This window comes from Mycosarcoma maydis, chromosome 3 (assembly GCF_000328475.2).
Source record: "Mycosarcoma maydis chromosome 3, whole genome shotgun sequence".
Lineage (NCBI taxonomy): Eukaryota > Fungi > Basidiomycota > Ustilaginomycetes > Ustilaginales > Mycosarcoma > Mycosarcoma maydis.
This window is the reverse complement of record NC_026480.1, coordinates 1,510,414-1,534,602: the sequence shown is the minus strand read 5'-3', so window position 1 is coordinate 1,534,602 and position 24,189 is coordinate 1,510,414. Positions and strand designations below refer to the sequence as shown.

Genomic DNA, 24,189 nt, shown 5'->3' with positions numbered 1-24,189 from the left:
ATTCATGTTTGACTTAAGGTTGCGACTGAGCACATTTAGCTCAGCCAGCAGCCGAATCGTGAAACGTGTGGCGCGCGTGGGGGTTTTCCCCAGGACTGTTGGATCGTAGCATTTGAACATCGACATGTGAGCGCGGCCACGCTCGTGGCGTGACAAACAGCGAGGTGGAGGACAGCTAGCTGCTCGAGTTTCACGTTTCTTGTCGTCAGAACCACGAATCACGAATCACATTTATCAAACGCTTCTATTTCCCATCATCGATCATTCCCTACACTCTACTCTGCTGTTCTCCTTGCCCATACTCGCCGCTCGAGTAGCTGACAGAAGCACTGTACAGAATGTCGACACTTCACGACTATCCCGAGCTGGAAAACATTCCACCTGCACCGCCTCGCTCCACACTTTCAAGATCAAGCGCATCACAAGCAACACTCGTTCCGAAATGGGCAGCCGCCATCTTTTCGACTTTCCCTCTGCACACGTATCCAGCAGCCATAGTGTACTCGCCCACGACGACAGCTCCGCCGGTCAAGCCCACTCTCTATGTGGCTCCTCACCTGTTCCGAGACGGAACACTGTCTTGGTCGGATAAAGACGCTCATTCTTCACACACCGAGTTCAATGCCGATCACACAGCATCTCATCTAACTTCGCCATCCGGCTGGTCCAGCAGTGATCCGATTGCTCTGCGATGGCAAATGGAGCTGCTGTTCCGCAATGTCGATTTCGATGTGCGATTCATCGATCCGTCGCACAACTGGGGTCCAGCCAAATCGATGCCTTTCCTGCATCTTCCGCCTCGATTCCGCAGCAAAACCTCGTCCTCATTACTTTCGGCGACCGAAATTCCACATCTGATCGATAACTACTACCCAGCTTCCCGACCCGAGCTGGGTGAAAAGGACAGCTCAGCCTGGAACGATGCCTCGACAGAGCTCGAGGCGAGATCATGGCAGAGCCTTGTCAATGGTCGAATCATGGCCGGTGTCTTGCTCGCTGTACTTCTCTCTCCTCAATCGACAGCGTATGCCAGGACGGACTCGCAACCGTACCTCTCGGCACTCGTCTCATCGTACTTGAACAACTCCTTCTTCGACCAGCAGCTGCGGCGCATCTCGGCACTCAACCCGTCAGCGTCTATTGCATCAGCATCAGCCTCTTTCTCTCGTTCGACCAGCGCATTCCCATGTTCGGCTCAACCCACTACGGCGCTTCCAGGCTGGCAAGTGGGCTTCCTGAGCTGGATTGGTGCTACCACTGCCTCTGCAGCTTCCGCCCTGTCTACAGCCGATCTAGACTCGCGGGGTGGCGGCGACACTCCTGGAGCTGCTCTTGCCAGCCCATCCGTCGATCAGGGCAAAGTGGTCGCGGATGCTGTCGCCGGTCTGCGTGCTCTCGCTTCTCGAACAAAGGCGCAACTGTCGCAAAGCCCGCCAGAGACGCAGTTCCTGCTTGGCGCGCGAAGACCGACATCGCTCGACGCTCTGGCATTCAGCGTAATCCACACGGTGTTGACGCTATCTGCTACACCTCAGTCTCAGGGCAAATTGGCAAGCGAACCGCTTGCAAAGCTCAAACACGTGCTCGATCAAAGCCCGTGGTTGGTGAGTTGGTCCAGACAGATTTGGAAGCAGTACATCAAGGATTTAGATCGCACTTGACCACAATCGAAAGTCTCACATTGTAATGAATCTCGCACCTCGCATGTTGGTAAAGCAACAATTTCAAAACTCGGGCTTGGGTGGTGTATACCCTTGCGCCTGCTGCACGAGCTCTTCCGTCTTGGCCGCCATGACAAAGTCGTTTTTGTGCAACTGTTTCAAGATGAAAGAGTATGTTGCCAAGTCAGTAGCCAGTGTTTGCGTCTGTAGCACACCACTCGTACATACCCCATTGATAGCGTGACTCCACCACCAGACGGTTACCCGGCCCCATTCGACCATGATCGCAGGGTGGTGACCTTGCGCCTCTGCAAGCTCGCCGAGCTGATTCGCAAACGCTTGTGCCGAGGTAAAGTTTTTGAATTTGTACGTGCGATGCAGCGCATCCGGATGGACAGCTGTCGAGGAGAGCAGTGTCTTTGGCTGAGGCGACAACGTCCATTTTCCTTTGAGGCTCGAGACCATTTGCTTAGCTTCGTCCTCCGACATGGCGCGTAGTGACGCAGTGCATGGCTCGCACTTTTCGGCTGTCAGCGGTTGTGAAGCCATAGCGCGCTTCGACAATCTGATGGAGCGCGCCAAGATGTGGTTTTGCAGAGACGATCTATATGATACAGAGGAGCTCACAATGATGGTTACTGGTCCAAAGAAGCGCAGCATTGCTGCATCTGCTAAGTCGTCGTTGTTCTAAGTTAGCGAGGGCGTTAGTTCTGATTCGTGATTGTTGACAAGCCAAGCAAAGTGGAGTGGCAAAACCAATTTCCAACTTCCATTTTCCGATTTCCGATTTCCGATTTCCGATTTCCGATTTCCGAGGTGGGAAGCTCGCTAGTTGGAATTCGTCAATCACGAATAGCGAAAGGACCCTGAATGCCTCTTTCTCCTTCTGCTCCTCTTGCTTTCAAGTGTTAGCACGGTTTTCCCTTCGACACGAAGCCGGAAGGTCTCGAAAAGCGACACAGATACGTTCAAGATGATGGACACCACTCCGTGACGCATCTTTCAGCCCAGACGGTCGCAATCATGCAGCAGGAACAGCTAGATGCGCTGCTGGCAAAGCTTCGCGAATCTCATCTCTCGACCGACAATCGACGCACAGCTCTCGACTCTCTTCGCAATGCTCTCGATTCCTTGCTGCCTCAACCACTTCTATACATTATCAATACAGCCATACAGGAGGGTCCAAACGATGTACGCCGCATTGCGTTCCAGACTCTCTCGTCGCGTCTCGAAACCGACCTGTTTGAGAATGCTACAGTTGAATCCAGTCAAAGGGCTGTCAACGAGCTCATTCAACATACCGAAGCGTTTCTGAGATCGACGGTCAAGGTTCAGCCAAATCTTGAGTCTATCACCGTAGCAACCTGCACGCCGATCGATGTTTCGAAGCTGTCGATCTCCGCATTACGAGCTATCGCTGCTGCACTCAAGACGCTGCACGTCCTCATCCGCGTCGCATCTCGGAGAGCGAAGATCGCCAATTCCACTTCGCAAGTCAGCCGCGCACCCCATCTGATCAGCTTTTTTGATGTGATATGGCCCTGCTTGTCAGTCGGAGTGAAACCAATCCGACCCATAGCGGGCGCTATCCCTCGCTCCAGCTCAGGCTTGCAGAATGGTGCCTTTTCGTGGAACGGTCAGCCGAACCGAACACGTAATTTCACTTCCGGCAGTGACGCAACGCCTTCGGAGAGAACATCATCTCTCGGCCTGCGTAGCGGAGACTCGTCCGCCGGCGAGACTGATCGTAGGAGCGACAAAAGCGAGAGCGAAAAAAGTGACTTTTCCACAACCTCGAGTGCCACCGCCTCGTCGAGATCGCGTAAAGACGGCTCACGTCAGCACGAGTCCACCTGCAAACTCATCCGTCAGAATAGCCTGTACTGTCTCACCGAGCTCAACCAACTTGAGTCTCGAGCGCTCATCTCACGCTGGAGCGATCTGTTACCAGACCAACCTGCCCCTGTGGAAGCTTCCTCGAAGCAGCTATCTGCATTGCCACGCTTCTCAGCATCTTCGACATCGGCAGCTCCCTTCTCGCTCTGTACACTCATCACACAGGATGCATCCACTTCAGTACGCGTTGCAGCTATGGCGGCGCTCGAATCAATTCTCACTCAGGGAACATTGCAATTATGCATGGCTCAAGAACGAGCTCACCGTGCTCTCTCGTTTACATCGCTGTCGTCGCAGTTGGCGGGTTGGATCGTCAGTATTCGATCATATTTGGTGATCGCACTGCAGCGTGCGGCGACTGCACCGCGCGCATCCGCAAGAATGGAAGGGGTTGCAGAGGTGGTCGGATACCCGTCATCGTTGACGGCGGCACTGCTGCAGTTGACCCGCACGTTTGTGATGAGTACGGCAAAGGCAAAGCTTGTCACGGCCAATGCGGTTGTCTTGACGCCAGCAGTGGTGCCGTTCGCTTCGCATAGCGACCCACAGGTTCAGAGTATAGCGAAGAAGCTGATAACGACAATGACGACGCCAGCTCCAGACACCTCAACCCGGGAAGGACGGACGCGTAAAGGCATGGACGCAATTTCGCTTAGAGCTCAACAGGCTGGCTCACCTCCAAGTGTGGCTGCATCAGATGGATCTCGCCTGGATCTGTCCAGTCTGGTCGACCAAGGTGCTGTGACGACCATCGAAGCTTGCGACCGCGTGTTATCTGGTTTCGAAGCCGTTGATGACCCAGTGCGCCAGCTGTCGGTTTGGACTCTGTTTGTCAAAAGTCTTGTGGAAGCCCCTACACGCTTGCTCAGCCCAGACACATCGGCACGCGTTTTTGCGGCATGGCATCGCCTGTGCGCACGGTCAGACTTGACGCAGGATCAAAAATGCGCTCTCGTTTCAAGCGTTCCCGATCTGCACGCGGCGCTTTTGCGCCACTCAGCTTTGGACGTGTCCATATCTACTTTGATCTTGCAGTATGTAGAGCGCTGTTGCACCGTTTCTGACGAGTGTGTCCGCGCTGCAGCCATACGCGTTCTCGGGCTACTGGTGCTGCCAGCTGATCATGCGGTCGACCACGGTAGCCAGCATCATGAAGCGATCTACAAGACGTTGGACGATATGCTTTGGGGCCGAGGCGATGCGACTCGCAAGATCGCCTTACACGACAGCTCGACCCTGGTACGCCAACGAGCATCGTGGGCATTTTCGAATTTGGTCGAAGCACAGTATCGCTCTGACGAGCATCTTGACGAACGCGAATGGATCGCACACGCTCGATACTGCCTGGACGCGAGTAAAGATATCGAAGGTGTAGCTGTGTCGGCATACCGTGCGTCTGGAATGCTTTTAGCGTTGCTACAGGCCGAGCAATCAGCGAAGCGAGTGTGCTGCTTACTGGGCAGATCGCTGCTGGAAGAGCTGTGCCGCGTGTTGGGTGCGACGTCCAAGCCGCCGAAATCGAGATGGAATGCAGCTTCGGCGCTGGAGCGAGCGCTCGGATCGGATGTCGTGCTGGCGAGTCTCGTCGATGATGGCTTGCTGGATCAGGTCGTGGATCGGCTCTGCTCAGTACTGGATGCCAAGGTGTTTAAGGTCAGGCTAAGTGCGGCCAATGCTCTTGTTTCGCTCTGCAAAGTGCGAGCGCCGGACGCATCTGCTGAGGTCGAGCGCGTGCTGGGCGCGCAGCGACTCGCGAGGATCCACAGAATTGCCCAAGCCCGACTGGCCGAGCTCAACGAGCCGACCAGGTCGAAAGAATCCATGTTGTACTTGGACGAGCTCAAGTGTCTCCTAGCCGAGCTTGTAGCATGGAACCGAACCGCAACTTGTTCCTGAATTCCACCTGGTCCGCGTATTAGCAACGCGCGCTGTCCTCGCGCAGCATCCTGACCGAGCTCCACCGGGGCGCTCCATCGGCAGTGGCCTGTGGCTGTGCTGTGCGCTGTGATGGTTCCAAAATCGGCTGAGCTTGTTCGTCGTCATGATAGCTGCTATTGCAGAGCGAGCGGTTGCAGCACGAGATGCAGCGACACGACTCTCGACACGTTTGAAGACAGCCGTCGAGGCAGATAGCGATGACGTCGGTGCCGATGGTGAACAGCGCAATAAGCGGCTCGATGAGGATGCCGATGCAGTGGTGCATGTTGGAGAAAGAGGTGCGAGTGAGCGGTGAGAACCAGGCGGAGGGGAGCGAAGGGAAAGCGGGGAATATTCACGATAAGGGTCTGCTTGAAAGTTGACATGAGACTCACGACTGCACATGTGACTGTGGGGCCACTGACGACATTTATGTTGGATTCAGCGATGCATTCAAGGCGCGTCGAAAGCAAGGCTCTGTAAAACAACGATGGGACGCTTGTCGTTCGTCTACGACCAACGTCGATGTCAAGCATATTGGTTCGACGAAACGAGAGGAGCGTCCAAGATGCGATGTGCAAGTGCATTGCTCGCGACGAGCCTTGTATGCGTCTGCGCGACGAGTTTGGCACAGACCATCTCGCAGCCACGCGCGTCGCTGCCAGTTGAGAGCTACAGCGATGATCCTTTGATCAGCACTGGTCGGTCGTCTGCAGCGCTCTGTTCTCTGGATGCTACTCTACAGACCGAATCGGGCATGCACGCCATTGGGCCGCTCACCGTTCCTCGCGGATGCATGAGTGTGACGCTTCAACCACACACGGCCAGTGCGTCGATCCCCGCACAGACTCTGCCATCCTCAGGGATCGTGACCATCTTTGATCCATCCAGTTCGTCGACCATCACGACAACTCAGCAGCCTACAGTTGCTCCACCCACCCGCTCTACCGCCTTCAGTACGACCACGGCTACTACCACCACTCGTTCATCCGCGCAGACGAACGCGGCAATCCAATCGCTGGCTCCACCTGCTACCTGGCTCGCCAATCGCAACATAGCTCTCGTTCTCTTCACCACCCTTGCACTCCTCGCTGCTACAACCTACCTGTTGGATCATCTCCTCACTCTGCTCGTCTGATCAATTGCCGCATGCACTCTTTTTTTTGTACCCTACCACCCTCGTCTCGTGTATTTCAATGATCTGCAACCCACCATCAGAAGCCCACCTGTCAGCCGTAGATTGAAACCAAACACAACCCACGGCGTCCTCTGCTGTCGAAGCACAATGATCAAGATCGCACATCTGCCCACGTCCATGCGCGCTCACCCGGTTGGAAGCGTAATTGAGCTACCCAAACTGCCGATCTAAGATATCTCGCAGCTTGCAAACCGACGTGTGATGAACAAAGATAAATTAAACGCGACTGCAGTGTTAGACAGTAAGTATGCGGGAAGCAAAGCGAAGCGAAAGGATGGATGAGCGAGATCCAAAGAGCTGATGCGGGTATCAAACGTTGAGTGACAGCGGGCTAGGTTCCAACTGTAGCGAGATTACATGGCGTGTTTCGACATGGCGCGAATCTTGGAGCCGTACTTGTAAAGCAAGAACGGAATCGGCACCATAATGAGCGAGATGAAACCGAGCAGAGTTGACGCCCATCGCGGAGTGAGCACAGTGAACATCTGTGTTGCAAACAGCGGGAATCCAAAGCCGGCCAACGAACGGCACACGGTATTGGCAGCCAGCGCCGAAGCCGCATTGGCCAGGTATACATCGATCAAGTAGTTGAACACGCCCAAGAAGCAGAACAGCACACCAAAGCCGATCAAGCTACCGGCCATCATGGGTGACCAGAAGCTGATCGACGCGTACGAGGTCCAACCAAACCAGAAGAATGCAATCGTCAAGCAAGGACCAGCGAGCATGATCGGGTACAGACGCTCCTCGGGAGGCACCCGGTTGATGCCCTGCTCCTTGAGTGCATCCGCCTGTTTGGCGTACTTGGGATTAAAGTAGATGACGTAAAGTGCCACGGCGGCACAACCTCCGAGGAAGAAGGGCACAAACATGACGCCACTGATTCCGGCGTTGAAGCCATGCCCAAGCGTGAAGACGATCGGGAAAGCCTCAAACAAGAGGTATACGACGCCATACACAAAGGAAAGGTAGATGGTCATGACGAGCAGCATGGGTTCCTGACCGAGCATGATGAAAGGCTTGAGGATCGTCTTGTTGATGCGGTCCTTCCATTCCACCTTGACCAACTCGATCGGAGCCTTGTATCGGTCGTCGCCCGTCTCTTTGCGAATCCTGCGCGCCTTTTTGAGTAGGATGATGGGCGCATACGTCTCGGGAAGTGTCAAGACAACCAGGGCGAGACAGACACCGGAAAAGATGGTGCAGACCCAGAAAAGCCACCTCCATGAAGCGCCACCAACCGAGATGAAGCCCGAGACAATGGGACCCAGCGCTGGACCGGCGAATGGGGCAAGCGAGAAAAGCGAGAGCGCGATACCACGCGTCTTGGCATCCCACAGATCGGCAATCACACCACCCGAGTTGGTCAGAGGCGAGGCGGCAAACGTGCCTGAAAGAAAACGGAAGACGAGGATGGATGCAGTGTTCTTGGAGAGCGCGCAACCGATGTTGAAGCACGTGTAGATGATCATGGCGAGGATAAACACGGGTTTTCGTCCAAACTGCTCGGACAGAGGACCCCAGAGAAGAGGACCAAGGCAGTAACCAGCGACAAAGATCGAGAGACTCAACGTGGCGACTTCGCGACCAAAACCAAATTCAACTTCCAGCTCTGGGATCACGCCAGAAGGCGCGGATGAGGTAAACGTCGAGTTGAGCACCAGCAGACCTGCGAGCATGGTGAGGTACCAACGGTATGCCCTCGACCAGGTGAAAGGATTTTCCGAGTCATTTTCGCCCTCCCAATGTACAATAACGACGTCCTTGCCAGCCTGCGACTGAAATCGCTCGAGATGGTTTTCGGTTTCTGCGCGTTCCAGGTCACCGCCGAACGGATGTGTGTTGTCGTTGGCCTCGCTGCGATCGCGCCGGGAGAAGGTGCGCGTGGGACGTGTTGCTGCGGGACTGGATCCATCGGCGGGGATGTAGGTTGGAGCGGTGGATGGATGGAAGCCAACCGACGCGCCTTTGGCGGGTGCGATGGCGTCTTCCTTTTCTGAGATCGAAGTGTCGGCGTGTCCTACTGCGGTAGCAGCATCGCCGTTGCTCGACGAGTTTTGCTTTTCCAGATCCAGGTTGGATGGATCGATCGAGGGTGCCGCGCTCGAGGCGGCATGCTTGGGCGATTGCATTGCGGATGTGGAAGGCAGACCAATGGTTACGAGTCTGTAGAGACAGAAGGATGAATGCAAAGGGACGACGTCTTGCACCGCGGATGTCAACGGTGTTCGCTCTATATATAGATTCGCACAAGCTCATTCGTGATTGACACTGGGCCAAGCACAGGGGAGCGCAAATCGCGAATCCAGCTGCATCGATCGCTTCGGAGAAATTTTCAACCATCGCAACTCGCAATCACGAATTGTATGGACGATTCGTGTTTGATTGTGCATCGAAACGTAACGCATGCAACGCAGCTGCAGCGCTTGGCTGCTCGCCACAACAGCGTCTATACCCGGCTTGTAAATCGTGAAGCGTAAATGCAAGGGCACCAGCAAATAACAACGTTAATCCAACGCATCCCATGGTTAAACCAAAACGGAAAGTTCAGCTCCTCGGCTTCCACGGAGAACGTCAAAATCCGGATCAAATTTCCAACCCAAACACGCAGCACCGTCACGAGAGAGTGTGTGACCAAGTGAAATTTAATTGCTCACGACTAGAACGAAACTTTTCTTTGGTATTTATTTTTCATTCTTTCTTTTCCGTCGTGCCTGCTTAGGAACGCATTCGTGAGTTTCGATTCACATTTCGTTGGCTGTGTGTGCCTCTCCACATGCCACCGGTGAAGCATTCGTGATTCGTGATTCGTGATTTGTGATTGAAACTCGTCAATTCCGAGTGGCGCGCCGGCAAAATCGTGAATAGCGGGCCACTCACGACTTACTGTAACTTAGCCTGGTTGTTCTCTGATGCATGGAATTGTCATCAACATGTTGGTCAGAGCCTCGTTTGCAACCAGCCACGCCCGTCGGCGTCTACTATGTTGTTGGTGTGCAAAAACTAGACATCTCTCGTGTTGGCGCACTGCTCTTGCAAGCTCGTGTCTCATCCACCCACTGGCTGGCTAGCACAAACACGCACAGGCCTACACCCGTTTGCGTTTCGTCACGCCGAGACGACGTGCGTTGCAAATGACTACACTCGGTGGCTGTAGCTGCAAAATTCATCCGTGATCCAATGAATCGTATGCGAGACCGGTTGGCTTGCCGAGCTCGAATTGGGCAGCGCAGGAATAGCAGTGCGCGTCGTCTGACGAATGACGGCACGCTCTCTCACTTTTGACTCGGCTTTCTTCTCCACGGTAGCCGGCACAGTCTGGCAAATAGGGAGCCTGACGTTGGCGCAAAACGTCGCGTCTCAGGGCGCTTGGTGCTGACGTGAGTGCGCTGCCGAGCAACATGTTCATACATCTTGAATGTACATGCGACCACGACGAATCACGAATGCAGACGCCTAGAACAATCGATAAGCTAGCCTGCCGCGATCTCTTGAAGCGTCACCGGGTGCGCTAAATAACCGGTAGCTCGGGTCTGTCAATTTTGCCGTTTGCTTTTCCCCTCCTGTTTGTTTTTGGCCTTGTTTCCATACCGTTCCTCGTTGAGCAGTCGTAGTTCGGCGATTTTTCCAGAGGGTTTCCGCATTTTCCAAGACCTTGGCGTGGCGTCGTGCGAGAGAAGGTGCGTGCACATCTTCACCGCAGTTCTGTGCTGTACATCAGCCTCGCTCGCTCTCGCGTCTGCGTCTAGACCCTCGCGCCTGCGGATGTTCGGGTTTGACGGTAACCATCGCATGCGTCTGCGTTCACGTTATGCAGAACAAACAATTTCGAAACTTCGACCGGCTATTCGAGGACAACCCGTCATACGTTTACGGTATGGTGCACGGTGTGGTAAATCAGCTGTTGGTTTCGTGTTCACTCACGACTTGGTCGCACCATGCTTTCTCCGTTGATTCCGTTGGCCGACTCAATCGTTCTAACTTACGACCGAAACCTTTCCGCTGGCCTTGGAATCTCGGAGAATTTTTCATGCCTCGTGCCTCGTGCCTCGTGCCTCGTGGTAGGATGTGCTCTCTTGGCAGCGACCATGTGATGTACAAGAAAGTGCCTTCGCTCCAAGCACACAGTCTCCTCCACGAGGTGTAGATGCAAGCAAGGTGGTCTGACATCAGACCTTAGTTGCACCGCCCCACAGAGTCGTGAGTTGCGCCTACCAATCACAAATGTGGACATCATCACGACTTGACCACCAGCAATACTTCAGGAAACGTGCCTGCTGCAGGATCCCATCTCTTGAGCGTGACCTGGATCACCTCTTCCTCGCCCAGTGCCGATGATGTTCCTGCATTAACACCGCTGCGACTCGCATTTGCAACAGCCGAATCGCAATGTGTCTCGTGTCCTGCCTCTTCCTTTTTATCGAAGGTGCGTTCGACAAGCCAGACACGGTTCCGAAATCCGATCTGGTGTAGACCGCTCCCTTCTAGCATCAAGTTGCCATTGCACATGTTCTTTGCATTCTGCGAGCGTCGTTCCCGATTGGCATCGGTACAGACCTGCGCAATCCATTGTATCTCTCGTTCTCCCAAGCTGGTCTCAGACGAGGCCGACGCCAGGATGTGCAGCGTCTTCAACTGTGGAAGCTGACACAGCAACGCCGCCAGCCGTGGCAAGTCGTCCTCCCAAATTTGAATCACAAGCTCTTGCACTTTGCGACAGTGTTGCGCGATCATACCCAGCTGGTCCAGCGATAGTCCGATGCCGTGCAGTCGCAATTTTCTTAGTTGACTGCCCCGACTCGCCAAAAGCCGTATCAGGAACCAAGTGGGTAGCACTGGTAGATTGCTCGGCGCGGTCGACTTCTTTGGCAACCCATATCGAACACTGCCTGCCGGTGGTGGTCCAGAGAAACGTCTGATCCAATCGTTGCATGTCCAAGAAGCATCACCGCTGGCGTTGCTATCCTTCCGCACCGCCTCAACATATTCTCCCGCCTCATCATATTCGGATTCGCCGTCATCCAGCTCGTCCAAATTGACCAGGCGCGCATCTTCGCCTTCGTTGCCCTCGTTTCCACTGTCCATCGCCGGTCGCGAACCAGCACCGGCATAGTGCGTTAGCTCTTCCAGGTTGATGGCCTCCTCGATGAGTTTTGCAAAGCTGGTGTAGAAATCATGTACAGAAGCGGCTGGCAGCGAGCGCGACCCGGAAGACGAGGCAGATCTTGGATACGTCAGCGAGAGCAATCGTAAAGAGGAAGCATACGGATGCAGCAAGTCAACTCCTTGCGCTTGGATGTTGAGGCCCTCCATGGCAAGGTCTGAGACACCATGACCGTCCTCGCAGGCGTGACGAAGGATAGCTTCGATTCCACGTCCCGTGACAGCTCGGCAGCCTGCTAGCGACAGTCGCCGTAAGTGTTTCAGATGCGGAGCCACTGCGATCAGAGTTGCATCCGCCAGGTGCGTAGAATGCTGACATAGGATGCTCAGACTCTGGAGCCCATTTGCTTGCTTGACGCTGCCACTATCCATCTGCACTGCATCAGCGTGCGATGCTAGCGCTGAGCTCGCTTCCGGCTCCGGATCGTTCAACAGCTTTTTGGCTATGTCAACCAGGCCCCACAGCGCAGCCCTCTCTGGCAGTATCAGACTGAGGCTCTGCACACTCGGCGGAATGTGGTTGAGCAATGTCGGCATGGTCCAAAGTCTTGCATCTCCCGCCAGCTCCAATCTCTGCAACTTTGCTGATGAGCCGAGCAGCGTTGGCAGCAGTCGATCATTGAGGCTTCCCGCTCGCGTCCATACGAGCTCCTCCAGATTGATCGCATGCCTAAAAGTGGATTCAATATCTACCTCGAGTTGTTCCAGTCGTTCCGCATCGAGACCGAAGGGGAACACGCGCAATTCCACCACCCTGATCAGCGCACAGAGATTCTGGTTGTGGCCAAGACAGCCGAACACGAGTTTGAGGCGCGTCTGATCGCGGAGGAAAACACGCTCGTACAGCAGAGGCGTCGCGAGTTGGTAGAAGCGACGGCATACGAGTGCACATGCCGCTAGATCGCGCACTCGATGGCGTAAATGCGAAAGGATGGGCTCCAACAGGTCCAACGGCAACGCTCCTAGTAGACTCTGGCTTGCAACGTGCCAATCCATCTCGACAACGTCAAGCTATTGACCAGCAGTCTCACGACAGCCCCTTGTTGAATCCTCCGTTGAGCATGTACAAGCGACGATATATCGTGTGTGTTCGCGGTAGTAGTCGTCTTGTCATGATCGTGGCCAAGCCAGCGATCACAATCCCGAATTTCTCAAACGGAAACACCAAGAGCAACACTTTCTGTTGGCCCCTGCATCTCGAGATTACTCCACACAGGCTAATTCTTCTCCCTCTTTCTCGGCTTGTCCAGAGCTGTTTTTGTTTTTCGACAAGCTTTGCAGCTTCCAGTTTCAAACACGACCACGGGAGAGACTCGTGACTGAGCGAGCAGACAAGAAGATGCACACCTCATTGGCTTGTATTTCAAATCCTTAGTGAGATAGAACATGCGCTCAGACACCCGCTTCACAGCAGACGACGGACATTGTACTCGATCACGGCGTCGCTAATCGCCGACATGGCCTCGCTAAGCTCTAGATCCCGACCATGTTCAGTCGAGAGCGGCACGAGAGTGCGCGACTCGTTCTTGGGTTGAGGAAAAGGCGACTCATCCACCTCGCATTTGGTGCCCTTATCAGGCACGGTGCCATTGACAAAGTAGTCGCCAATGATCCGGTTGATACACTTGGACGGCTGCGAGAGACTGCAGTGTCCATAGCCTGCACGACGCACCGAGACGGCCGATCCAAACGTGTCGGCGATCTTGTCGGCGAAACGACCAGGCGTGACCGGGTCGAAATCATTGCCTAGCGTAAGCAAGGGATACGAGGTGTTGCTCTTAAACTGACCACGGTGTCGCTCGTTGGAACGCAGCTTCCACGACCCAATGCACTTGATGCCTTGGTCGGCAAAAAACTGTCCGAACAGCGCTGAGTCAGCTTCGAGAACACGGATGTGCTCCTTAGCCTGATCGATGCTCCACGACTTTTCGCTCGGTTCTCGAAGAGCGTCACCGCAGGCGATGGCGGCGTTCGCTTCCTCTGACTCGGGCGTGATCGGAATATGGTAGGTCGAGTCTCCGTTGGCATTCACAAACGTAGTGCCGTTGCCGTTCAAGACATCGTTGATCATGTCGGCAAGCTTGGGCCATCCAGCCGGCTTGTATAGCGCGATAAAGAAGGTCTCGAGAACCATGCTAAAGGTGAGCAGTTGCGGCACATCCGCCAGAAACACAGGGATGGGATGGTACTTGAGCTCTTCGAGCAAGTCGAGGAATTTCTGCTTGAGCTCGTTGCCATCTGAAGCCTGTGTAGCCAGCGAACAAGCCTGAGGTCCAGCCTTGATACACTCGTTGAAGAAGCCGTCAAAGCCGCCATCAGTATCCTTGAGATTGTCACTCCAGAGACCCTCCATGTAGTTGGGCACGTCAACTACACCATCGATTATCAAACGATTGACGCCCTGTGGGAACATGTCAGCAAACGTAGAACCAAGCACGGTGCCATAGCTAAAGCCCCAATAGTTGATGCGCTTGTCACCAAAGAATCGGTGAAGGAGCTGCATATCCCGAGCAACGGCGGTTGTGCCAACGTACTTGCCATGCTCGGAGACGAACGGATCGGCGCTGCAGAGCTGGGAGAGTAGGTCGATACTGGCGAGTTGTGAACCAACCTCGCTGTCGAGCGCACCGGGATGCGAGTACAGAGCACCGAACGAGCCTGCCTCGATGCGGTGGACGTAGCTTTTTTCAGTGCTGTTCCAGCAATCCATACGCGGAAAGGTGCGGCCAACACCACGAGGATCAAACGAGACAATATTGTACTTGTGGTCGAGGATGGTGTCAAAGTTGGCGGCCAGTAGCTCGTTGTTCTTAGCTGCATTCTTACGGGCGATAAACTCGAATCCCGAGCCACCAGGTCCACCGGGGTTGGTAAGGAGCGAGCCGAGCACCTCATCCTCGTGTGTTTTGCCAGCACCGGCGGGGTAGAAGATGACAGCGATAGAGGCATTTCGGCTGTCCGTGTCGGCATTGGTCCAATCAAGGGGCGCCTTCATGCGACCGCACTTGAGCGGCGAAGGATAGCGCTTCTCATCGCCGCAGTCAAACCACACCACCTGACCTCGCTCCGCTCGAGAAAAGTCAGTCTCATTCTCGGGTCGCAAGTAAGGGGCGTCGGACGAGCAACCGCTATGATGGTGGATCCGACGACGAATGCCATCCAAGATATCGTTGCCGGCGGGCGAACACAGCCAGAAGTAGCCAAGCAAAACTACACTTGCGATCGCCCATCTACGTCTAGGCGTCCGCCTGCTCTGATTGCGCTGGGCACTGCCAACGTGGATGTTTGGAGGTGGGAGCGAGGTGTCGGCCGCATGGTAGCGGTCTTGCACGGCCTTCCTTTCGATACCGTCCATGTTGAACTGAGTCATCGCTGTTCAAGGGTTCGATATGGTAGAGGATAAACAGCTCACAGCCATGTATAATCTCGAGCAGTATCATGAGCTGGACTTCAGAGCACTTACGCTCGGACCATCTCGATTGACAAGGACAATCATGCGCACAGCCTACACCCAAAGCAGCAACAAAGTTACACAAAGTGGAGAGTCGTCAGCGGCTGAGCGGTTACAGTCACGAGTCTCGTCGGCAGACCGGAAGGGTTCACTCCGCGGGAGCGCTGCATTCGTGAAGCCAAGGCAACAACCGTGAACCGCGCAGCCTTTACGCTTGGTGCTTGACAGTCGTAAGTCACAGAGTCAAGTTCACGGTTCAGGCTCGGCTATTCACGATTCACAGTCACGAGTCACGAGTCACGAGTCGTGAGTTCTCCTTGTGACGGCTTATTAACTATGTTAGAGATGTTCGGCTCACAAAGGCAAAAGATGAGCGTGCAGCATGGTTCGTGGCGTGGACCTATCGTCGAGGCACACGCGCTTCAGGCTTCACGTTGACGCATTACGCTGGTGACTGTGAGCGCGTAACGTCAGAATCGATTCGTGATTCGTGATTGTGTGATTATTTGATTTGTCTGACTCGAACGAGAGAGTCACGAGTCACGAGTACGTTGCGCAGTCTCATCACGTCAGAAGTACGCCCGATTCTCCCATTTCTGTTCAGTCAGTGTGCATCGTTCTCGGTCCCCCTGTATCGAACGCCGGTCATTTGGTCGGCAGAATCACGAATACAGAAAACGTTGTCTTTGTGGTTGCAACATCGATAGGTTGGTGTTGCGGAAATGATCGCCTTGTCTTGTCTCTGGCGGTGGTAGTCTATAAGGGATTGTCGTAGCTCATCCCGAACCTTTCCTTCCCACCCTCTCGACTCATCCATCGTATTTGTCTATTACCCGACTTGTGGTCAGGCTGGGTTAGGGCATTCGGACTCATCCCTCGAAACCCGCGGATCAATTGCGACACGCGGAGAAATCTCTCTTCACCAGCCTCACTGACAGAGCAGGACGAGTTCGGCGACGCGGAGCTTGGTGCTTGGCGACGGTTACTGTCAGCTTTTCTGACCACGACCAAATCAAATCACGAATCTGGCAGAACTTCATTAGCCAGCTTTAACATTCTTGACAAAATTCCGTGGCCGCATACCAAACACCACGCACATAACCACAACGAATCGTGAATCTTGAATCGTGAATCGTTGACTGCATTTCAACGCTTCGTGATTCGGCTGAGGCCCGGCTTTCGGCTACTGTTGCCTCCGATCTCTTTCAAAACGTGCGTTCGTCTGGATCTCGTCCATCTCCTTCGTACTTTCGACATCTCTATCACTGGCCCCGGTGCACCTTCTCACTTCAATTTCACCATATCCGTCTTCTAGCTCCTTGCTCCTTGCTACACACCGTCGCTTGCTCTTTCATTGCCCAACATGATCGTCACCCCTCTCACTGAAAAACTCGGTCTGCGTGTGCCCCTTGTCCAGGGTGGTATGCAGTGGGTCGGAACTCCTGCTCTCGCTGCTGCCGTCAGCAATGCTGGTGCTCTCGGTACTCTTACGGCCTTGACCCAGCCTTCGCCCGAAGCCTTGCGTGAGGCTATTCGCAAGACCAACTCGCTCATCTCTGACGACATTAAGAAAGAGCGTGAAAGCCACTACGGTTCGTTTGCTGTCAACATCACGCTTCTGCCCTCGATCAACCCTCCCGACTACGTTGGCTACGCCAAGGCGGCTCTTGAAGAAGGGGTTCGCATTTTTGAGACCGCTGGTAACAACCCGGGAGAGGTGATCAAGGTCGTCAAGGAGGCAGGCGCTTTTGTGATCCACAAGTGCACTGCTGTGCGTCATGCACGTAGCGCCGAGCGTTTGGGTGCCGACATGCTCTCCATCGACGGTTTCGAGTGTGCCGGCCACCCTGGTGAAGATGACATTGGCGGCCTCGTGCTCATGGCTCGCGCTGCGGAGGAGCTCAAGATCCCTTTCATTGCCTCGGGTGGTATCGCCAACGGTCAAGGCCTCGCCTCGGCTCTGGCGCTCGGTGCTGCCGGTGCCAACAGTGAGTTTCATATCGATTCTTGCTTTGAACCTGGACCTACATACTGACACTGCTTCTATCCTCCGAACAACGATAGTGGGAACGCGCTTCATGTGCACCAAGGAATCCGAGATTCATGACAACATCAAGCGTGCCATCGTCGAGTCGGACGAGCGCAACACCGTCCACATCTTCCGAACCCTGCGCAACACAGCGCGTGTCTTCAAGTGAGTACGCTCTGATTCCGACGTTTTTTTGACTGCTTGCTACGATAGCCACGATTGAGAGCGCTTCCACCACTTGAGCTGCCTTTGCCTGCGCCAATGCGAACGCCCGCGCAGCATCCCATCGACATTGATCGCCGACGCAGCCTCCCGACCGAGCTTGAGCATGGCCATAGCATGGGACAGCATCAAATCAGGAGCCCCTTGGTTGGGTGAGTTCAGCTTGCTTCATTCGTGTATCTCTCAAGCACAGTCTGGTGAGAACACCAACGCTGATGCGATTCTCTGCCATTGCCTCCTCTGATGATTTGTAGCGATGAGAGTAACGATACGAGCCGGGTTGCCTCTTTGAAGGGCACAGTTTCCCCTGTGGATGGAGACATGACGCCCGTTGCTGAAACCGCTCATGATCCAGACAAACCGCCCGACCCTATTGACCACGGCCAGGCGCGCGATCGGAAGCTGCAGCGTCAGGCTACGCAGGACGGAGCGGTGGAGCTACTCGGCTCGCAAGACCACGAGAGCTATGCGCTGCAGGCTCGGCACCAAGAGAGATGGAAAACGTGGGGACTGGCCAAGAGCTACTTGAACGACGAGATCGACCATGGTGCTGCCAATGTGCCGCTTGCCTGGCAGGCGTTCTTGACGGGTATGATCGACATGCTGCTATACAGCCGTTCGTCGGTGTGGCTTGGTTTCCAGACGGGCAACATGGTGCAGTTCTCATCCAACGTGGCACAGTTCATCATCCCTGGTGTCGAGCGACAGCCGTTGTTGACTCTGCTGCGTATCTTGAGTGTCGCTGGCTTTTTCCTGGGCTCATATGTTGGGTTTCAGCTGGGGAGGCGCATCGGTCATCAGAAGCGAAGCTGGCTTATCGTGTCGAGTATCTTGCAGAGCGCGTTTCTGTTTGGTGGTGCCGGGATTCTGCTCAGCAGACCAAGGGACGAGTTGCCGACGTTTGAGTGGTATCCAGGCGTGATTGTGCTTGTTGCGTTTTCCATGGGGTTGCAGAGCATCTTGGCGCAGAAGCTCGTCTCTCCGGCTTTTGCGACTACGGTGGCATTTACGGCTACGTTGACGCAGATCGCGAGCGATCCGTATCTGTTTGCGCTCCTTCCATCAGAGAAGACGAGGGGGAGGGATAGAAGGATGCTGGCGGTGCTGGCATTGTGCGTGGGCGCGGGTGTGGGAGAGTCGTTGTTGCATACGCGCGCTAATCTGGCGGGTGGCATTGCGATCAGTGCGGCGTTCAAGCTGGTGCTCGCGCTGCTTTGGCTTGTTCCCGACGGAAACAAGGTAGCAGCCAAGGAGAATGCGGCTTAGCTTTTCATCGCTCGTCTATGTGGCTTTTCCAACTAACATCTTGTCTGGATGGCTGACTTGCGCAATCGCAGGAACAAAGTCTCGATGGAAGTGGTTCGCCTGGAAAACCGTCCGGAGGGTGCGAAATTCGAGGAAGTTCGAGACCTCGTCTCGGGTGCGCGCGGCAAAACGGTCTACGAGACGGGCGATCGCGACGCTGGTATCTGGTCTGCCGGTATCACTGTTGGCCTGATCCACGATATTGTAAGTCTCAACATGCTTGGTTCTTGCGTGATAAAATCAATGCACCACTGACGCTGACCAGCTTGTTCTCCACACAGCCGACGTGCAAGCAACTGTGCGCAAACATGGAACGCGATGCCGAACATCACATCAACAGGCTCAGTGCGCTCGTCGCTCAAAAGCACAGCAGCACCGCTGGTCGTCCTTCCAAGCTCTAGCCTCTACACCACCTTGCTCCTCACACGAGTTAGAATCAATACATTCGGTTTGAGATTGACAGATCGGTCTGAGATCGTTAGTGTGTGAACGAGCGATTTGGGTGTCAGGGCCCATCTGCATCCTTTCTCCATTGGCGCCATTCGTGCCAGATGTGATCTCGGAACTGCTTGTCGACCAACACTCGAGCACCGATGACGGCGATGCCGAGAGCAGCCTCCTTGGTTCTCTCATGAGCCTCGATGGATCTGGCAGCTTCGGCGAAGCCGATGGTGTGATTGCCCTGAGTACGCGGGTCGTCGAGGTGGATGGCGTACTCGGCGTGTAGCGACGGAAGCGCGTAGGTAATGTTGCCGAAATCGGTGGATGCTGCAAACGCGTCGTCAGATACGTCGAGATTGTAGCGTTGCTTCAAGACGCCGGCGTACGCGTGCGACAGGCTGGGCGTATTGTGCACATCAGCATACGCGGTCTGCCAGTCGTACTCGCCCGTACAGCCCGTAGCGAGCGCTGCGGCTTCAAAGCACTTTTGCACCCTTGCCACCAACGATTTCAGCCCGGAAACGGTGGGCGAGCGAACATTGTAGATCAGCGTGGATTCGCCCGGAACAACATTTGGCGCCCAGTTGTTGCCTTTGATAATGCCGTGCACACGTTGCGTGGGAAGTATCTGCTGTCGGAGCGCAGAGATGTTGTTGTATGCCAGAACGGCGGCATCCAGCGCATTGACTCCTTCCCAAGGCGCTGCACCCGAGTGAGCCGTGCGTCCCTTGTAGGTCACCACCACCGGTTGAACCGCAAGCATCGGACCGGTGCCAGACACTGGAGCAGGATGAACCATCAGGCACGCATCCATGCGCTTGTACGCTCCATTCCTTTCCAGTCGGATCTTGCCTCCTCCTCCCTCTTCGGCAGGAGTACCCAGAAGTATCACCGTGCCAGCAATGTCGTGTGCAACCAGCGTAGCAGCGACAGACAGGGCAGCCGCTACACCAGAGATGGCGATCAAGTTGTGCCCACAAGCGTGACCGATTCCCGGTAACGCATCGAGTTCGGACTGGAATCCAATCACGCGCGAGTCGTTGCTCGCCTTGTGCTGAAAGAGGGCTTCAAACGCAGTTTGCTGGCCGTAAGCGTGTGGGGTAACCTTCCAGCCCTTCTTGGAGGAAAGATACTTGACAAACAGATCGTGCGTTCGACGTTCCTCCCACATAATCTCCGGATGGTCGTGCATGTCGAGCGAGAGCGAACGCAGCTCTGAATCGAGCTTTGCAATCTCGGACTCGATCGATTTGGCAACGTCGAGCATCTGTGCGCTTGGCTCGGGAGCGCTCTCTGCGTAGCGCGCGCGGTTGCTCGATCGCGAGTGTGACTGCGAATCACCATACGTAGGCAAATGGGCGTGTGCGAATCCCGAAGACGAGTAGCCACCACAGCATCGCGACTGCTCGTCCGCCGAGAAAGGAGGCGGGTTACAAGCATCGTAGTAGATGGATGCAGACAGAGGCGTCTTTTCCGACGAGTTGAGGCTCGAGGTGGTGCAAGCGGCGGTCGAGCGCGTATCACATTTGCAATCGCATTTGCCGCCGGTCTTGTTCTTATCCGCCTTGTCACCGCTACGGGTGGGCTTGAGAAACGCGAAACACCCAACCATGGCGTGCAACCAGAACCGTAGATGCTAGGTGAAGATTGGGAAGAGTGGGAAAAAAGCGGGTGATGTCCAACTCAGCTTATAAGACCAACGTCGATCAACGATCAGGCACTGACGCGAGGTAAAGCACGTTACCACGTTGGTTTCTTGGTACACGATTGGATAGCCGCAAGCTTGCACGTTGCGATAACCTTGCGTTTTACCTCACTCGCCCATGGTTCGTGATTCGTGATTCGTGATTCGTGATTCGGAATGCCGTCTTCCGTTCGTGTCGTCGGCGTCTAAAACGGTGAAAATTCACCCACGCCGCGTGATTGCCGTGCCGCATTCGTGATTCGTGATTCGTGATTCAATCACGAATGTAGGCTTGCATACAATAACGAATACACATCACACGACACTGCCTAACGCCAAAGCCAATCACAGACAAGCGTTTAATTCATAAGGTCGTCTTTCAAGTCGTGTGTGGGTCATAACAGGGTCATGAAAGCGGCGCTGCTGGACGTCGTGCTATTACGACTTGATCTGTGATCCAGCTTCAGGCACCTCCTGTACGCTCGACAGGACGGCATCTGCTTGCGGTGCTACGGCATTGTCGCTAGCGCTCGTGAGCTGTGCAGACAACTTTGCGCTCTTTGCTGAGGCGATGCTCGACGAACGCGAGTGGCGTGGGCTGAGGTCGAGAGGCAGTTTTTCCGTTCTAGCTGCTTGGATGGCAGCCATCTGCGTTGGACTGACATGGCGAACGGGTGCTTCAACAAGCGCAACTTGGGCAGGGTAAGCGCTTGGAGTTGTCTGCGTGGCCTGCTTCTTCTTGAACACATGCCTCGTGGGGGAGGCCGCAACACTTGGTGTTGCGAGAGGGGGAGTCAGAACGGGTGATACAGCCGGAATTGAAGGCACAGGCATGGATGCCGACGGGCTCGTCACACGCGAAGCTAGCTTCTCGGAAACTGGTCCGTCGAGCGGATAGTCCCACGGCCGCGGCACGAGCGCCATCGGCATAAACCAAGTCCCCGCAATACACACACCATGCCCCTGGTCCTGTGCTCGAATCGCCCTGTACTCAACCTCCATAAATGTCGAAATATACTTGATGAACGGCAGCAACTCGGGCACACCTCCGCCCACAGCCATGGTTTGAAGAAAAGACAAAAACGCGCCAGACACCGAGTGAGCTGTGTCGAGGTAAGCCATAGACGCCTTGGGAAGCGTGATCTCAAAACCCCACCAATGCACAAAGATGGCCATGCGATCGAGAGGTGGGTGAATCGAGTCCATGTCCTGCGTCGCTCGGATCGCGGCACCAGAGACGTCAGCGAGCATGTTGAAAGCGCCCGAGTTTTCTGCGGCGGTGCCGACCGGATCGAGAATGAGCTGCAGCGGTGTAGCTCCCATGAGACGCGCACCATCCTGCAGAGTGGGCAAATTGGAGACAGACATACTCTTGAGCATGGGCGGCCTGGTGCTGACGTCCCGGTCTTTGTCGGTGGCAGCTGACGATACAGTTGGATCTACTGCGCTTGGACGAGCGGTCAGCAATCCTCCGACGCTGGTAACAGCAGCGGCAGCACCTGTGGCGATGCTAGTCACATTGAACGCGCCATTCGAATCCGATTGGCTAGCTTCTTTCTCTGTTACGACAGCCGAGGCCTCGAGATGTTGTGCATGGCGTCGATGCGCCTCGGTCTCGTCACAATCCAGACAGACCATTTTTAATGGTCGTGCCCCTGATGGTGCAGCTGCAGCCTTGGGCAAAGAGGTTGACGGGATGGGAGATGCCGCTTTTGTCGGAGCAGCTATGTTGTCCTCTGCACTCGGCGGCAGTGATGATGTTCGAGCAGTCACTACAGCCTTTTGCGGCGAAGCCGAGTCGGCCTCGGCCTGCAAGGTGATCTTTCTGAGTGCTTCTTCGGCGGCGCTCTTTGCTCTGCGCTCAGTGGGAGGACGCGCGGGAGTGGCTGCATCAAGAGCTTCCAGAGTTGCACCGGGCCTTTTGCGGATCTCGCTGTCGTCCTTTGTAATGTTGCCTTCCAGCACGGAATCGGGCAGATTGGCAGTGAGGATACGCTCTTGACCATGATCACCAGCTGTACCAATCTCAACGTCAGAGAGCATGCTTCCAAGTCCACTGCGGAGTACATCCAGCGGTACTGGCATGGAACGTAGCTCCTTGATAATGTTGTTTGCCGAATCTACATCGAGCAGCGCCGATTTCAAGCCTTTGAGCTGTGATTGATGGACAACGCCGATGGGTTTGGCGCGAGGAACTTTGCTTTTCTTTCCCACGTTTGCTGGCTGATCAGAACTGGCGATGCTCCTATCCGCAGCAGCTGCAGAGCTTAGACGAGGAGGAACAGGATGCAGACCCATGCCGGCATTGATGACCTGTTCGAGTGTCTTTGCGTGACGTGCTGCTACAGCTTGAGTTTTGGTCACTTTGACTTTGACCACTTTACCCTTTCCGGATGCGCCCGAATGATGGATACCCTTTCTATCCCATCGGAAGAGACGACGCTTAGCAGCAGCTGCACCTGGCAAAGCGGCTGCATCCTCGAGGCGTTTGGTGGCGGATGAGCCCTGTGCCGAGTCGAGACTAGACCCATTCGTTGTCGATGTGAGAGCCGAGGTCGAATGTGATTTGAGTCCATGCCAATTGCTCAATTTGGTGTGCGACTTGGAAGGATGTTGATCGTTACGTTTGCTGCTGGATTTGACGTGCTTGGTTTTGGCTGATGCAGTGTCCGCGAGAGATGCATGCAACAGTGCCTGCTCTCTCGCATCGGCCATCTCCTCTGTCGAGGGACTGAAACTGACGCGGTGCGGCGATACATTTCTTGAAGCACGACGCCTCGACAGATCAGCTGGGGGTGTCAATGCCGAGCGTACCGGATTTTTCTGGCTGCGAGGTGAGAGCTGCTGACTGTGTGTTCCATCTTTCCAGCAGGCTTGGTCTATGGATGTGGGGGCTGTGGTCACGTCGGATGCTGTGGAGCTCCTGTTGGCGTCTTGCTCTGTCATTGCAGCCGAGTCGGAGCTGCTCGTAGCATCGGTGGAGGGCGACACCTTGTCATTCCCTTGCTTGCGGGGCGAAGAGAAAGGAAGACGCAATGCGTTCAAGCTGAATCGATTCTTTGCACGCGGCGCAGGATCTGATGTGGCGAGTGGCGAGTTTGGAGTTGGTGACGATCCAGTCGCTGTAGGTACTGAAGCTAGCTCTGCCTCCTTTGCTGCTTCAACGCGCAAGAGTTGTGATGGCGATTCGAGCTCGGTCATGATGATGGCAGCAAGGACGCT

The 24,189-nt window shown here is 55.0% G+C and overlaps 10 protein-coding genes across 10 annotated transcripts; 4 read left to right on the top strand and 6 right to left on the bottom strand.

Annotated features, from left to right (window-relative positions):
- Positions 1–338: 338 nt before the first annotated feature.
- On the top strand, positions 339–1,661 carry UMAG_11385 (uncharacterized protein; the record flags this gene model as incomplete). The annotated part of the gene is made up of 1 exon (XM_011389741.1): positions 339–1,661. The coding sequence occupies one exon, from the start codon at positions 339–341 to the stop codon at positions 1,659–1,661; it is 1,323 nt and encodes a 440-aa protein (XP_011388043.1).
- Positions 1,662–1,724: 63 nt separating this feature from the next.
- UMAG_11384 (putative pterin-4-alpha-carbinolamine dehydratase) lies at positions 1,725–2,150 on the bottom strand (the record flags this gene model as incomplete). Its single annotated transcript, XM_011389740.1, has 2 exons — positions 1,725–1,814; positions 1,890–2,150. The coding sequence occupies 2 exons, from the start codon at positions 2,148–2,150 to the stop codon at positions 1,725–1,727; spliced, it is 351 nt and encodes a 116-aa protein (XP_011388042.1).
- Positions 2,151–2,684: 534 nt separating this feature from the next.
- Positions 2,685–5,453, top strand: UMAG_11383 (uncharacterized protein; the record flags this gene model as incomplete). Its single annotated transcript, XM_011389739.1, has 1 exon — positions 2,685–5,453. One exon carries the CDS (start codon positions 2,685–2,687, stop codon positions 5,451–5,453), a length of 2,769 nt encoding a protein of 922 aa, XP_011388041.1.
- Positions 5,454–6,042: 589 nt separating this feature from the next.
- UMAG_01997 (uncharacterized protein) lies at positions 6,043–6,612 on the top strand (the record flags this gene model as incomplete). Its single annotated transcript, XM_011389608.1, has 1 exon — positions 6,043–6,612. The coding sequence occupies one exon, from the start codon at positions 6,043–6,045 to the stop codon at positions 6,610–6,612; it is 570 nt and encodes a 189-aa protein (XP_011387910.1).
- Positions 6,613–7,025: 413 nt separating this feature from the next.
- UMAG_01996 (putative mfs-multidrug-resistance transporter) lies at positions 7,026–8,804 on the bottom strand (the record flags this gene model as incomplete). The annotated part of the gene is made up of 1 exon (XM_011389607.1): positions 7,026–8,804. The coding sequence occupies one exon, from the start codon at positions 8,802–8,804 to the stop codon at positions 7,026–7,028; it is 1,779 nt and encodes a 592-aa protein (XP_011387909.1).
- A 2,104-nt stretch (positions 8,805–10,908) lies between these two features.
- On the bottom strand, positions 10,909–12,831 carry UMAG_01995 (uncharacterized protein; the record flags this gene model as incomplete). The annotated part of the gene is made up of 1 exon (XM_011389606.1): positions 10,909–12,831. The coding sequence occupies one exon, from the start codon at positions 12,829–12,831 to the stop codon at positions 10,909–10,911; it is 1,923 nt and encodes a 640-aa protein (XP_011387908.1).
- Positions 12,832–13,240: 409 nt separating this feature from the next.
- UMAG_01994 (uncharacterized protein) lies at positions 13,241–15,190 on the bottom strand (the record flags this gene model as incomplete). The annotated part of the gene is made up of 1 exon (XM_011389605.1): positions 13,241–15,190. One exon carries the CDS (start codon positions 15,188–15,190, stop codon positions 13,241–13,243), a length of 1,950 nt encoding a protein of 649 aa, XP_011387907.1.
- Positions 15,191–16,649: 1,459 nt separating this feature from the next.
- UMAG_11382 (putative 2-Nitropropane dioxygenase) lies at positions 16,650–19,243 on the top strand (the record flags this gene model as incomplete). The annotated part of the gene is made up of 4 exons (XM_011389738.1): positions 16,650–17,274; positions 17,351–17,480; positions 18,875–19,046; positions 19,124–19,243. 4 exons carry the CDS (start codon positions 16,650–16,652, stop codon positions 19,241–19,243), a joined length of 1,047 nt encoding a protein of 348 aa, XP_011388040.1.
- Positions 19,244–19,347: 104 nt separating this feature from the next.
- Positions 19,348–20,895, bottom strand: UMAG_01992 (uncharacterized protein; the record flags this gene model as incomplete). Its single annotated transcript, XM_011389604.1, has 1 exon — positions 19,348–20,895. The coding sequence occupies one exon, from the start codon at positions 20,893–20,895 to the stop codon at positions 19,348–19,350; it is 1,548 nt and encodes a 515-aa protein (XP_011387906.1).
- A 510-nt stretch (positions 20,896–21,405) lies between these two features.
- UMAG_01991 (uncharacterized protein) lies at positions 21,406–24,168 on the bottom strand (the record flags this gene model as incomplete). The annotated part of the gene is made up of 1 exon (XM_011389603.1): positions 21,406–24,168. One exon carries the CDS (start codon positions 24,166–24,168, stop codon positions 21,406–21,408), a length of 2,763 nt encoding a protein of 920 aa, XP_011387905.1.
- Positions 24,169–24,189: the final 21 nt, after the last annotated feature.